The sequence below is a fragment of the Oryza glaberrima genome, chromosome 4 (assembly GCF_000147395.1).
Source record: "Oryza glaberrima chromosome 4, OglaRS2, whole genome shotgun sequence".
Taxonomy (NCBI): Eukaryota; Viridiplantae; Streptophyta; class Magnoliopsida; order Poales; family Poaceae; genus Oryza; species Oryza glaberrima.
This window is the reverse complement of record NC_068329.1, coordinates 15,888,885-15,901,443: the sequence shown is the minus strand read 5'-3', so window position 1 is coordinate 15,901,443 and position 12,559 is coordinate 15,888,885. Positions and strand designations below refer to the sequence as shown.

The window sequence follows — 12,559 nt, the reverse complement described above, 5'->3', positions numbered from 1 at the left end:
GAAAAAAGCACGTCAAAAAATGTTTGTAGAAAAAAAGTAGTAACATTTTCAACACGTAGAAAAAGTAGAATAATTGAATATATTTTCATAGCAAAAATTTGTTATGAAAATATATTCAATTATTGATTTGGTGAAACTAATTTAGTATTATAAATATTACTATATTTGTCTATAAACTTAGATAAATTTGAAACAGTTTGATTTTGACCAAAATCAAAATATTTTATAACCTGAAACAGAGGGAGTATAGTAAAGTTCATGATACTGTTATGATAGCATTTTTCGAGGTAATTATATGCAGTTTATTTTTTTTAAGCTAAACATGTGAGATATTTTTTATGGTTGAAATGTTAATATTTTGAATAATTCTTATCTTGAACGTTAAATATTTATAACAGAAGAAAGCATATGTTTAGGTCAATTTGCAGCTTATGAATTGAAATTACAGGGTAGAAAAAAACACACAATGCGTACTCCCTCCGTCCTATAAAAAACCAACCTATTACGGGATGTGACACATCCTAGTACTACTAATCTGGACATACATATGTCCAGATTCATCGTATTAGAATATATCACATCCAGCTCTAGATTTGTTTTTTATGGGACTGAGGGAGTAATCACCAACAGAAGCTACATCTGATCTGCTATTAAAAACTTCAAGTGCTGAAAATGGACTTTAGGGACACCTTGACTCTGCAAGGGGATGCATTTAAATATAGTATAGATCTTAATTTTCCCTTGAAACACAGGAGTGGTATGGCAAAAAAATTCACAATACTGATTCAGTTCCCGTTAAAATTGCTTTAAAAAATCTTACTACATTATAAAGGATCTTATCATAAGTGTGTTAGGATGAAACAAGAGGAAAATGTAGTACCCAAAGCACAACGCTATAAACAAACAAAGTTCAACACAAATATTTGTATATCTCTCCAAGAATTGCTGCATACAACTACAAAAAAGATTCGCCCGGTTGTCCAACTCTAGTTTGAAAACGGTAATAAAATCAACCGAGTCTTACATTAGTAACAATCTAAACCTAACTCACCATAGGATGCGATGGTTGGCACATGTTGCTTCCATGTGCCCCTCTCTCTCTCTACGAGCGCGAATTCAGTTCAACTGTTCAGGGTGTGTTTAGTTCACGCACAAATTGGAAGTTTGATTGAAATTAAAACGATGTGATGGAAAAATTAGAAGTTTGTGTGTAGGAAAATTTCAATGTGATAGAAAAGTTGAAAGTTTAAAGAAAAAGTTGGTAACTAAACCGGCCTCAAAAGTTGCGGCAGATTCAGAGAAAATCGCCATCCATTTGTAATATGCGCCTGCTTCTTGTTGGCATGTTTCGTTCTGATTCTGAGCTGGTTGATGCAATTCCAAAGCGAAAAAGAGGCCCACCCGTGACATCAAACTGAATGTCCGAATCTGCACTCCATCGAAAGAAGAGGATAAGAACAAAGAACACGGCTTCAATCAATCATACATTTGATACTCCTACATAGGAGTACGTACGCACATCGAGCTGGCTTTTCTCCACATCTGCTTCAGAGTTCAGAGCTTGAGATTTCATTATTGTTGCTGGATTCAGGGTTTCAGATCCTGGATTTCGTGATTAGGAGTTAGAATATTGGTAGATTTCGTGATTAGGAGTAGAATATTGGTAGGACCGTGATGCTACAGTTTACAATGAAAAGTACGTGCGTGTTTATTCTATTCTATAGTTCTAATATGGGGATAAAATAACGGCCTGTAGTCGCGATTGCTCAACAACCATTGCCGACTGTTTGATGATTCTGAATCCATAGCTCAAATTACACACTACTACAGTACAGAAGAGGGGAGATAGATATGGCACATGAATCCTTGCAATCAGCTCTGAAATTGCAGGCCTGCAGTGTTTACAGTGAAATGATTAGTGCCCTCTAAACTCAACTCAACTGGAATCACAACACCTGACAGATCCAGGAAGCAGTGGCCAAACATAGGACAACCAAGCATGGATGAAGATATGACAGACCAAAGTATCAAATGGGGCAACCAATCATCACTTCATCAGGCATAGAACCAGCAGGGAACAAATGCACCACAGCCCAATACTGCCTTTTCAGTTTTCAGCATAAATGTCCACGCCACAAGTATATGCACACATGTTAGCCAACAGTGGACAGGCACGATGATCCAGCAAAAGAGAGAACATATGCTGCTGGCCCAAAAGAGACTTGATCCTCCAGGCACTTAAAGATAGGGACTCTTTCCATTTCCTTTTCCCTCCAATAAGCATGTTCAAATACAAAAGATACAGCTTTCTCGGAGTCTCAGGTCCCCCTCCACAACCTCCCCAGTGGGACAAATGATAAGCCACACACAGCATCATACAGAGAAAACTTGTGCCCACATATGATACCTATATGTTAGGTAACTAGAACAGAGCATTTTCCCTTCAGCATTTAGCAATTAGCATGACAATTCATACTGCCACCGTAGTTAGGGATCACTTATCACATAATCATACAAGTAGATAACTCGTTTGGACAGACAACGGAGGTACACCTGCCAAGATCATTCACAGCAGCAAACAAATCGGTTGTCGCTAACATATCTGAATTTTTACTAGTACATAACAGATAGCTTGTTTCTACACCAAAATGGCACTACAGTAATACCAACCCCTTTCCTCATGAACCACCAGCACCACCGCCTGGGCCCTCGTTACCGCTAGCCGGTTTGCGGTTCAGGTATCTTATGACAGCATCCTCAACCCTGTTTCGTTGTGGAATGGAAAACAATTTATTAGTCAGCACATTGATATATGGTTTCAAGCAGGAAGTACAATGAGTAAAGCCTTAAGATTTGCTTGAGCTTACCATGGTTGATTATAGAAGTCTGCACGTCTTTCTCTTTCAATATTCCTATTTGCTTCTCCTGCGATCAGCTTCAAATCTTTACTCTGAGACGCTATCAGTGCATTGATGAACTCCACTGGGGACTGGCTGAAACCAAGGAAGAATGCCCTCCTCCTGCGGTGCTCATGGATCTTCTTGATCGAAGCAGATATCACCTCATCACATGCCTCAATGTCCTTGTGCTTCTCAGTGTTGGCGAGAAATGCAGACATCTCCTTCTGCAGAGGGAAAGGAACATCCACAATCACATCATAGCAAGCACTCGCATGCGCGCCATTCCCAGAGAGCTTAATCTTATGCTCCAAGTTGATGGGCGGCGGAGGAGAGAGATGCTGTGATATCTTCTGCGATAGCATCGCAAACCTCAGCTTATCCTCCCCAAAGACCTTCTTCAACTGTGGATCACACATAAAGAACGAAGGATCGGTTGGATTCTGCAGCTTCTTCGCTTTGATGTACTGCCAGAGGGCAGCAATCACCCTCGAACGAGTGTCCACCTCAACCCCGAGCACCTCCATCAGAGGCTGCGAGAGCTTGAACTTCTCAGGGTTATAGTTCATCTCCAGCCGGATATTCGCGGAGAACTCCTTATCCCCTTTCCTCTTCACCTCGAACCCTTCCTGTGGGGCGGCCGACCGCGCATTCTCCCAAATGATCAGCGGGTTCTCCGGGTACAGCGACGGGTCGAGGGCGATCGTCACCCTCTTGAAGAAGGACGAGAACTTGGGGTACACAGGGTTGTGCTTGGGCACGACGCTGGCGGGGTCCAGCTCGGCGCCGTCCTCGAGCACGCGGCCGATGATCTTGAGCGACCAGGTGGGCGGCTCGGCGTTCTTGGGCGGCGGGATGGTGCGCGGCGCCTGGTTGGCGAAGGTGTTGAACACGTAGATGCGGAGCGTGCGCTGCAGCGCGGGGGGTGACTTGAGCGCCTCCTGGATGTCCACCTTCTTGCGGTGCAGCGCGGCGTCGACGCGGGACTCGAACTCGAGCAGCTGCGTGTACAGCGCCGACTCCGGGAGCAGCGCGGCGACGCGGTCGGGGAGCTGCTTCTCGGGGAGCTTCCGCTTCTTGTTGCGCCGCGCGGCGGCCGGGGTGAGGTCGACGCCGCCGGCGGAGTTCGCCCCCACGGCAGCCGCGGCGGCAGCGGCCTTGTACGCCGCGGCCGCGGACGCGGCCGCCGCGGCGGCGGCGGCGGCGCCGCCCCCGGAGGAGGAGGATCCCGGGGCGGGGGGCCGCGCGGGGGGCTTCTGGGGAGGGCGCTTGGCGGAGGCCGCGGCGGCGGCGGCGGCGGCGGCGGCCATAAGCGGGTTCTGCGGCGAGGCGGCGGCGCCCATGTGGATCTGGAAGGCCGGGTTGTGCTGGGGCGGGGTGTGGAAGAGGCCCTGGAAGGGGGAGCCCGCGAGGGAAGGCGGGCGGAGGTGGCCGAGCGGGGTCGCCGGGGAGCCGCCCTGCTGCTGCGGCTGGGGCGGGCGCGGCTGAGGGGTCGGCGTGGAGTTCGGGTTGGGGTTGCCGCCGGTGGCCATGGCGGCGGCGGCGAGGGAGAGGCGAGATCTGAATCGGGAGCTAGGGTTTGGGGGAGAGAGAGAGGGGGGGTGTGAAGCGAGCGAGGAAGGGAGGTTTCGGACTTTCGGGAGGAGAGAGAATGGAAGAGAGGGGGTTGAGTTGGGTGTTGGGCTACCGTTTCTTATGGGCTGGGCTGTAACAGTTGAGCCTTCATGGGCTTCTAATTTTAGCTCCACATCGTCATCATCGTGCAAGTAGTGAAGAAAGATAAACCTTCACACCGTTTCTTCCTCCTCGCTCTCTCCCTTCATGAGGGGCGCCTCTCGGCGGCAGGCGGCGATGCGGTGGGAGGTGAAGGAGAGGCACTGACGGGCGGCAGGCGGCGATGCGGGTGGCAGTATGGTGCCGCTCGGCGCCAGGCGGCGATGCGGCCGAAGGGGAGAGAGAGAGACAGAGAGAAGGGAGAGAGTGCAAGGAGTGAGAAGGGAGAGAATGCAAGGAGTGAGGAGAGGATGACATGTGAGTCCTATATGTTGGCTCATAATTTTTTCTTAGTGTGTGAATGACAAATGGATCCCACATATATGTTTTTAACTCTAATACCATCTAAGCGACACGTCAACGTCATAGACCAAGTCAATACTGCCATGTAGACGCAACGTCAGCGAAACCGCCCTCTAAAACCAAAGGAAGTCAAATTGGAACGGTTTTAATAGTTGAAGGGTCAAGATATTTGGTGTTGTGGTTCAAGGATACTATTGTCGAATGACAACTGCTTCACGTCGAAGGACGTGGTAAACTCGATGAGTTGTTGGAATAGTAAAACAATATATTGATTGGTAAAAATATTTTAGGATCACCCTATTACATGGCTCTAGGGGCTATTTATAGTCCTAGTATAGGCTCATACCCTCTAGGGTTTAGTTATAGGGGAATTTATATGATTACCCATATGATAGGGACATTAAAATGGGTATACAGGGTTGGTTTGGTTTGTGGACCAAGTGGTGTTACAGCTCCCGCTAGAAGGCACCACGCCCCTTTTCCATTTTAAGGTACAAACATAAAGGGACTACCTCAAACTCGACTCAGTAGTATAGCCCCGATCGAGAGATGGTTTTGACCTCAGTGTGGGGTAGAGGTGAGATTGAAGTTGCCGAGTGCTCGCTTTATTTAGCTGTCGCAGCGCCCCTGTAAGTTCAAAAAAAGATCGTACTCAAAAGGAACCTTAAGCGATAGGGCCGATTCTATAATGAAAAATGTCAATGCCAAATTTTGGCAAGTTTTGGCATGACTAATTTTGGTAAGGCAAAGTTGTGTTTGGATTGAAGCCAAAATAGCCTAAGTTCACTATTGAAATGGCCTATTTTCTTAAGCATGCCAAAATTTGGCTTCAAACCAAATAGGCACTAAACACTATTGAAATTGCCAAATATTGGTAAGCTTAATTTAGGTCTCAAACCAAACCAGCCCACAGTGTCTTTTGTATTCCTGGGCCCTAAGGCAATCTTCCTGGGCCGGCCCATTATTGGCGAAAGGCCTCCATGGTCCGTAGGGCCTCCCAAGCCCTTAGCCGAAAGTATCTTCTACTTCGGGCGATGGCATTATGCTTCGCCTTACGGCTTTCGCCCTTGGTGGATCTTCGGTCGATTGATGGGCTTGGTGGCGTACCTTCGGTTTTTATTGCCTGGCTTCGCTTAGGCCTGATGGCGAACCCCTTAGTCTTCGTCATCCGGCTTCACCCAAGGGCTGCACCCCTTGGTTTCGCCTTTGGTGTCCATCTGGGACTTAGCCGATGTTTGATGGTTTAGATGGTTTTGGCAGGTCGGGCGAAGGCCCTCATGACATACCTCCAACAGATACGAATCAGATTCAATCACTAGTTAAAGAAGCCAAATTGAACTTATTCCTCGCAGCAATTCACATGAGAAAACTTAGGAACGGGCACTTTCGAAGAAAGCCAAATGTTATTTTTCAGTTTTTTTTAAAAGAAAATAGTTTGGAGGCACAAGAACTCAATTTAGCCACCCTACATAATTTTCAAGTCTATTGCCCCTCCTAGTTCCACTCCAACAATTCTGATAATCTCATCTGCTGCACAAACCCTTTGTAGTCCCGATTTGCAACCCCCTTTAGTCCCGAGTAGCAAACCGGGGGTATGAATCTGGGATTAAAGATTGCTACCAACTGAGACTAAAGATGGTAGAGCCAGGTCCTGGTTGGTAGGGTTTTTTTTCATTGTTTTTAACTCCTTGCATATTGATTTCACTACATCCCCAAATAATCCCAAATCGTGAAATCACCAAATCATCTCCAAATCACAGATCAAATACATCGTAAATTCTGAAAAAATTACATCACAAGTTCTAAAAAAAAAAATCACAAATACATCAACATGTTCACATCACAGATCAAATACATCTCAAATTCTCAAACAAATTTATCACAAATTCTTCCTCCGGTCCGGCCGCCGTCGCTCCACCATCGCCGCCTCCCCTCCCACCGGATCTAACGGAGGGGAGGGCGAGGCCGCCGCCTCTCCAACCTGGCCACCGCTTCTCCCGCCTGGCCGCCACTTCTTCTCTCGCCCGGACCCTGCTTCTTCCCCCGCCGCCGAATACAACCTTCGTTTTTAAGTATCTATTTCGTTTGTTCTCCCTAACCTCTCCTCCCGAATACAACCTTCGTTCTTTTCACCATATTGATTTATCATACATACCATAGTTCTCGAACTACTACGATTTCTTCGAAAAGCTTTCTGCACTAGCATTGCTTGCATAACTTGTCTTAAGTATCTATTTCGTTTGTAACTTTGCACTATGTAATATTTATTTCATCCCTATAAGCAATTGTCTGTAATCTATCCAAATATTAATAAAGAACAGCTTCTAAGTTGTTACCCTAAATTAGGCTACATATACAAATTACTCATAATTTAATGATTGGTTGTGCCCCTAAGACACTAACCACTACTTAAAAAAAAGAATTTTTCATGTGGTCAAAACCCATTTTTCCGTGTGGTTGGACCACCCGTATGCCCCGAAAGTGTATGTGAAAATCGCTAATTTTTCATGTGGGTGGCGCATTCGCATGTGAAAATAGGAATTTTGCGTGCAGGTGCTTATGTTGATTGCACACAAAAATAAAGATCATGAAGAAAAAATAAAACTCCAACAATCCCGTTCTTCATCGCCATCGCTCGGCCACCTCTCGTCATCGTCGCTGCTCATCGTCGTCACTGTCGCCGCCCACCCTACCACCAAATCCGCTTCTGTCACCCTCCCCATCTTCAAATCCGCCGCCACTGCCCTCTACACCGCCATATCCGTTGCCACCACGCCTCCATACCACCGCTGTCGTGCTCGTCGTCACCGCACTCCCGCCTTGCCTGCCTAAGCCTGCTCGAGCCCGCCACCGTGCTAATACCGTCTGTAAGTTCAAGTGCCTTAATTTGGTTTTGGTGATTAATGACAAATCTAACTATATGAGACTAACGTTTTTATGAGCCTTTCTTTGACTAGTCTCATTTGGATATGAAAATAAAAATGATGAGAGGTATGTATTAAACTTCATATATTCTAACTTGGTCTCTCTTGTGGATCCAAAATATAGTGTGAGCTCCCTCATTGATCTTGATTGATTATGTGCATATGTGTTCCTTTATATCCATATGTATGTACACTTGAGGGGGAGCTTATTCTATATTTTGTTTATTATAAGATTTCTATCTTGATTTGAAATCATCTTTCATCTCATCTCTCTAGATTGTTTATATCGGGTTATTATCCATCACCAAAGAGAGAAAAGATTGAAAGATCTTGGATTGAACAATTTGTGTAATTGTTACTTTGGTGATAGATGATAAACCGATGTTTATGGGATTAACCTCTCTTTTGCATAAGTTGTCTACTAGGTTATTTCCCGATAATGAGATATGGAAGACTTGCATTCTTTTGTGATGGACCTTAATCATGACAAGGATGAAATGCATGGAGATAAAATGATATGTACCACTTCTTATCTCCTACTTTTTGATAGGTTCATATATATGATTTCCATGTTATTGATATATAAGTGTGAGACTAATATTTACTTGAGTCTTATCTTATTTAGTCTCATTTACATTGAGAACATGGAGATCATGAAGGTATATGTTTTATGTTGGTCTACATCATTACTACATATGCCTTCTCTATGTGTATAGGATAAACCCCCATTGGTCATTCTCTAACTATGCATACACTTGCATCTCTTGTATATTTATTTGTATGCATATATTTAGGGGGAGCAAATCCTATACATTTATTGTGCATGTTCTAGATCCATGTTGTTCACCTATTATTTATATCGAATCTTTGCACTTGAGCTTGCATACGAGTATATGACACTTGTGATGTTAATGAAAACTCAACAAACATATCCATATCTTTCATATGCAACCGGTTGGTCATCAAGTGAAGGATGACAACCGATTTGTTGAGACTAATGTTCTCCTTTGAAATGTGAAAAGGAACAGGTCCCACTATGATGAGGCTAATGGATGACACGATGGGTTAATGGTCACCAAGCCAAGGACATCGCCATGTTGGCAAGAATGAAATCAAGCTTGTGATAAGAAGAAAGTCTTGACAAATGATGGTAAATACCTTGGTATAAACATGGTTGAATCAAATGGTCACAAGTGTTGATCTCGACTCAAGCTTGACCCCAAGTTGGATGCGCAAGGCAAAGGTATAATGGAGCTAAGAATGTTTTCTTAGTCTTTTCCTGGTCTTGGTGTTTGGTGTAGACCGGATTTGCTAGATAGACGCCGTACTATCAAGAGGGGTCTATGAAGCAAGCTTGTGGATGATCTTGTGCCATATTAGTTCATATGCATGTAGGTGTATTTGGTGGGCTTGTCTAGCCAAGTGTGGTGAGTTTTCTCAAGTCCTAAACAAAGAGAGATGTGGGCAAATCCTATAGGTTTGGGTAGCCTCATGTGGTTATGTCCGGTGGAGTATCCTTTGGAGTGTGAGCCCTTTCTCCCAGAGAAAAGTTGTGTTTCTTGGATGGATTGTTTATGGGTTGGATAGCCCTTTGAATAAGCTTTCCATAGAGTCCAAGAACACCAAATTCCGAGACCCGAGTCAAGAGATATCGCCGTTTTACTAACGGTTGGTTGAACTGAAAAGTGACCTGCGGTCTGACCGTGGGCCTTAGGCCGGTCTGACCGGGCCTGTTAGCCGGTCTGACCGGCGTGGTAAGGCCGGTCTGACCGGCCCACTGGTCTGTTGTACTGGTCTGGTTTTTGGTGGCGATATAGAGCCGCCAGAGCCGCAACCGGTCAGACTGAGCCGGCAGCGGTCTGACCGAGCCGTGGACGGTCTGACCGGCCACTACACTGCGGTCAGACCGACCAGGTTGAGTGGGCTCAATGATTGCCCTGTAACGGCTAGTTTTCTAGCCGTTACAAAGTAGTCCGGTCTGACCGGCCTCACAACGGCGGTCTGACCGGCAGAGCACAGAGTTGGGGATTTCGGTTCCAATGGCTAGTTTTGGTGGTTGGGAGTATATATATACCCACTCCCCAGCAGTAAGGGTAAGGTTTTGGCACTCCATTGCATTATCTTGAACCCTTGCAAGAGCTCTCACACCCTTGTGCACTTAGTTTATCTAGTGAGGTGTTAAAGAGTGAGTTAAGCCAATCCAAGTGCATTGCTTCATTGTTATAGCTAGTGTGGCACTTGATCATCCTCGGCAAGCATCCTAGACTTGTTACTCTTGGAGGTTGCCGCCTCCTAGACGGCTTGTGTAGGTGTTGCCCGGTGACCTCTCCGAGGAGATTGTGGAGGAGGCCCGGCGCCGTTTGTGAGTGGTTTGGAGTTCACCACCTTCGGAGTGAAGGAAGAACTACCCCGAGTGATCGAGGCTTGGGTAGTCCTCTCCGTGGGCCGGCTCCCGCCTTGCCCACCCCTTGACGAAGGGGGCGTGCGGTGGCTTTGTGGTTGAGCGGTGGAGTTGGGCTCGCCTCAACGGGGATTAGGAAACCGGCGAGTTTTCGAACCTCGGTGAAAAATTCCTTGCCTCTTGTCTCATTTATTTGTTGCATTTACATTTGTGCTATTTACATTCATAGAGACATATTTGAGCCCATATCACCTAGATTTGCAAAACTTAACTTAGTTGCTTAGTTAACCTTGCACCTTACCTTGCCTAGCAACTTAGGTTAGTTTTGTTTAAGTGCCATTAAGTTTTAAAACCGCCTATTCACCCCCCTCTAGTCGGCCTCCTTGATCCTACAAGTGGTATCAGAGCTTGGTCTCTCATTTTGTGGACTTAACCGTTCCGAGAGAAAAGGATGGCTTCTAGAGATATAGTACACACGGGTGGTGACCCTCCTATGTTTGATGGCACAAATTATGCACAATGGAAAATCCACATGATTTCTTATTTTACGGCCATGAGCCCAAAAATATGGTGGATTGTAGATGTGGGCTTTTCTCATGCTTTGGATGACCATGCTCCAACAAGTGGGCAAGAGAAATGCCTACATCTCGATGCTCAAGCTACTAATGCTTTATTTTGTGCTTTGAGTGATGACATGTTTAATGAAGTATGCAATCTCAAGAGTGCATATGCTATGTGGGTAAAGCTTAAAGAAAAATATGAAGTGCCCACACTTGTTGAGAATGGTTGCACACAAGAATGGATGTCGGGTGAAGACTCCACCTCCTCAAGTGATGATGAGGAGCTCCCAACACCATCCACATCACCTCATTGCTTAATGACAAATGATAAGAATGAGGTAAAGAATTATTCTCTCGATAGTATTATTGAAAATACTTGTGTTGTTGATGATGATGGTGATGATGATGAACCTTCATATGATGATCTTTTTGACATGCTTAGGGAGGCTAGTAATTACATTGCCAAAGAGAAGAAGAAAAATCAAATTTTAGAGAAAACTCTTCTCTTTTTGAAAGACTCAAATGTGGAGCTAATAAATTCTTATAAGGAACTTTGTGATTCTTATAAGAAGATAAAAGAAACTTATGAGTCTCTTCTCATTGGCAATGCATTTAGTAAGCCAAAGGTGGACATAGGCATCACATGTAATTTAATTGATGATGATATGCCATGTGTAGCTAGCTCATGTAGTACATCTAAGGCTAGTGTGTCCACCTCTTGTGATGACTTGTTAGATGTACCTTGTAGCTCAAACATAGATGAAAATTCTTGTTCTTCCTCCTCTATGTATGTTGTTGCTAACCTTGTAGAGGAAAACAAGCAATTACAAGCCCAAGTCAAAGATTTAAAAGAAGACTTGGATAGAAGCTACAAAGGGAAGAACACACTTGACGAAATCCTAAGCAAGCAAAAGAGCTCAAATGATAAGTGTGGACTTGGCTTTCATCGCAAGGAGAATGCTAAGAAGACAAGACACATGCCTAGATATGCAAGGAAGTATGCATACTTAAGAAATGATGGAAAGAAAAATGTGAGTAAGAACCATCCTCACATTACATGTTTTGGTTGTCATGAGAAGGGACACTTTGCCTCCGTGTGCGCAAACATGAAGGATGAGAAGTGCAACTTCAAATTGAGGCAAACCGGCAAGAAGCAAGACAAAATGACAAGTCATAGAGGCCAAAACCTAACTTGCTACAATTGCCGCAAAAAGGGACATATTGGTAAAAATTGTCCCATAGGTAATACTCCTAAGCCTAATATTATTTTTGATGATTATGTGCTTAGGAAAAATAGGCAAGGCAATGTGTTTGCTAGATATGTTGGTTTACCTAGACTTGCACCTAGAAGGAGGACCATTTGGGTGCCTCGTATTTTGGTAACTAACATTGATGGACCCAATTTTGTTGGGGACCAAAATGTGCCAAAATGAGAATATAGGTACATGAGAGGCATTGGAGTTTTGGCCTATGCGAGAAAATGTGATTCTCACCAAGTTCAAGAATTGGAGCCAATAATGAGGATGGAGAATTCACATCAAAGACCAATGCCATCTCGGTAACATGCTTTTGGTTTGTAATTTTTTTATATAGCCTTGTGTATGTTGCATTGCATTTTCATAGTTCCAAAATTAAATTTCCTCTTCTTATGAACATCATCATAAATGCATGTTGAGCATAATGAGTAGTGGCATATGAAGC

The 12,559-nt window shown here is 44.7% G+C and overlaps 1 protein-coding gene and 1 pseudogene across 1 annotated transcript; one reads left to right on the top strand and one right to left on the bottom strand.

Moving 5' to 3' along the window:
* Positions 1-2,201: 2,201 nt before the first annotated feature.
* On the bottom strand, positions 2,202-4,539 carry LOC127772118 (SWI/SNF complex component SNF12 homolog). The gene is made up of 2 exons (XM_052298104.1): positions 2,868-4,539; positions 2,202-2,763 (listed from the first exon to the last, which is right to left on the bottom strand). Exons 1-2 carry the CDS (start codon positions 4,427-4,429, stop codon positions 2,679-2,681), a joined length of 1,647 nt encoding a protein of 548 aa, XP_052154064.1. The 5' UTR covers positions 4,430-4,539; the 3' UTR covers positions 2,202-2,678.
* A 6,312-nt stretch (positions 4,540-10,851) lies between these two features.
* Positions 10,852-12,291, top strand: LOC127770815 (uncharacterized; annotated as a pseudogene).
* Positions 12,292-12,559: the final 268 nt, after the last annotated feature.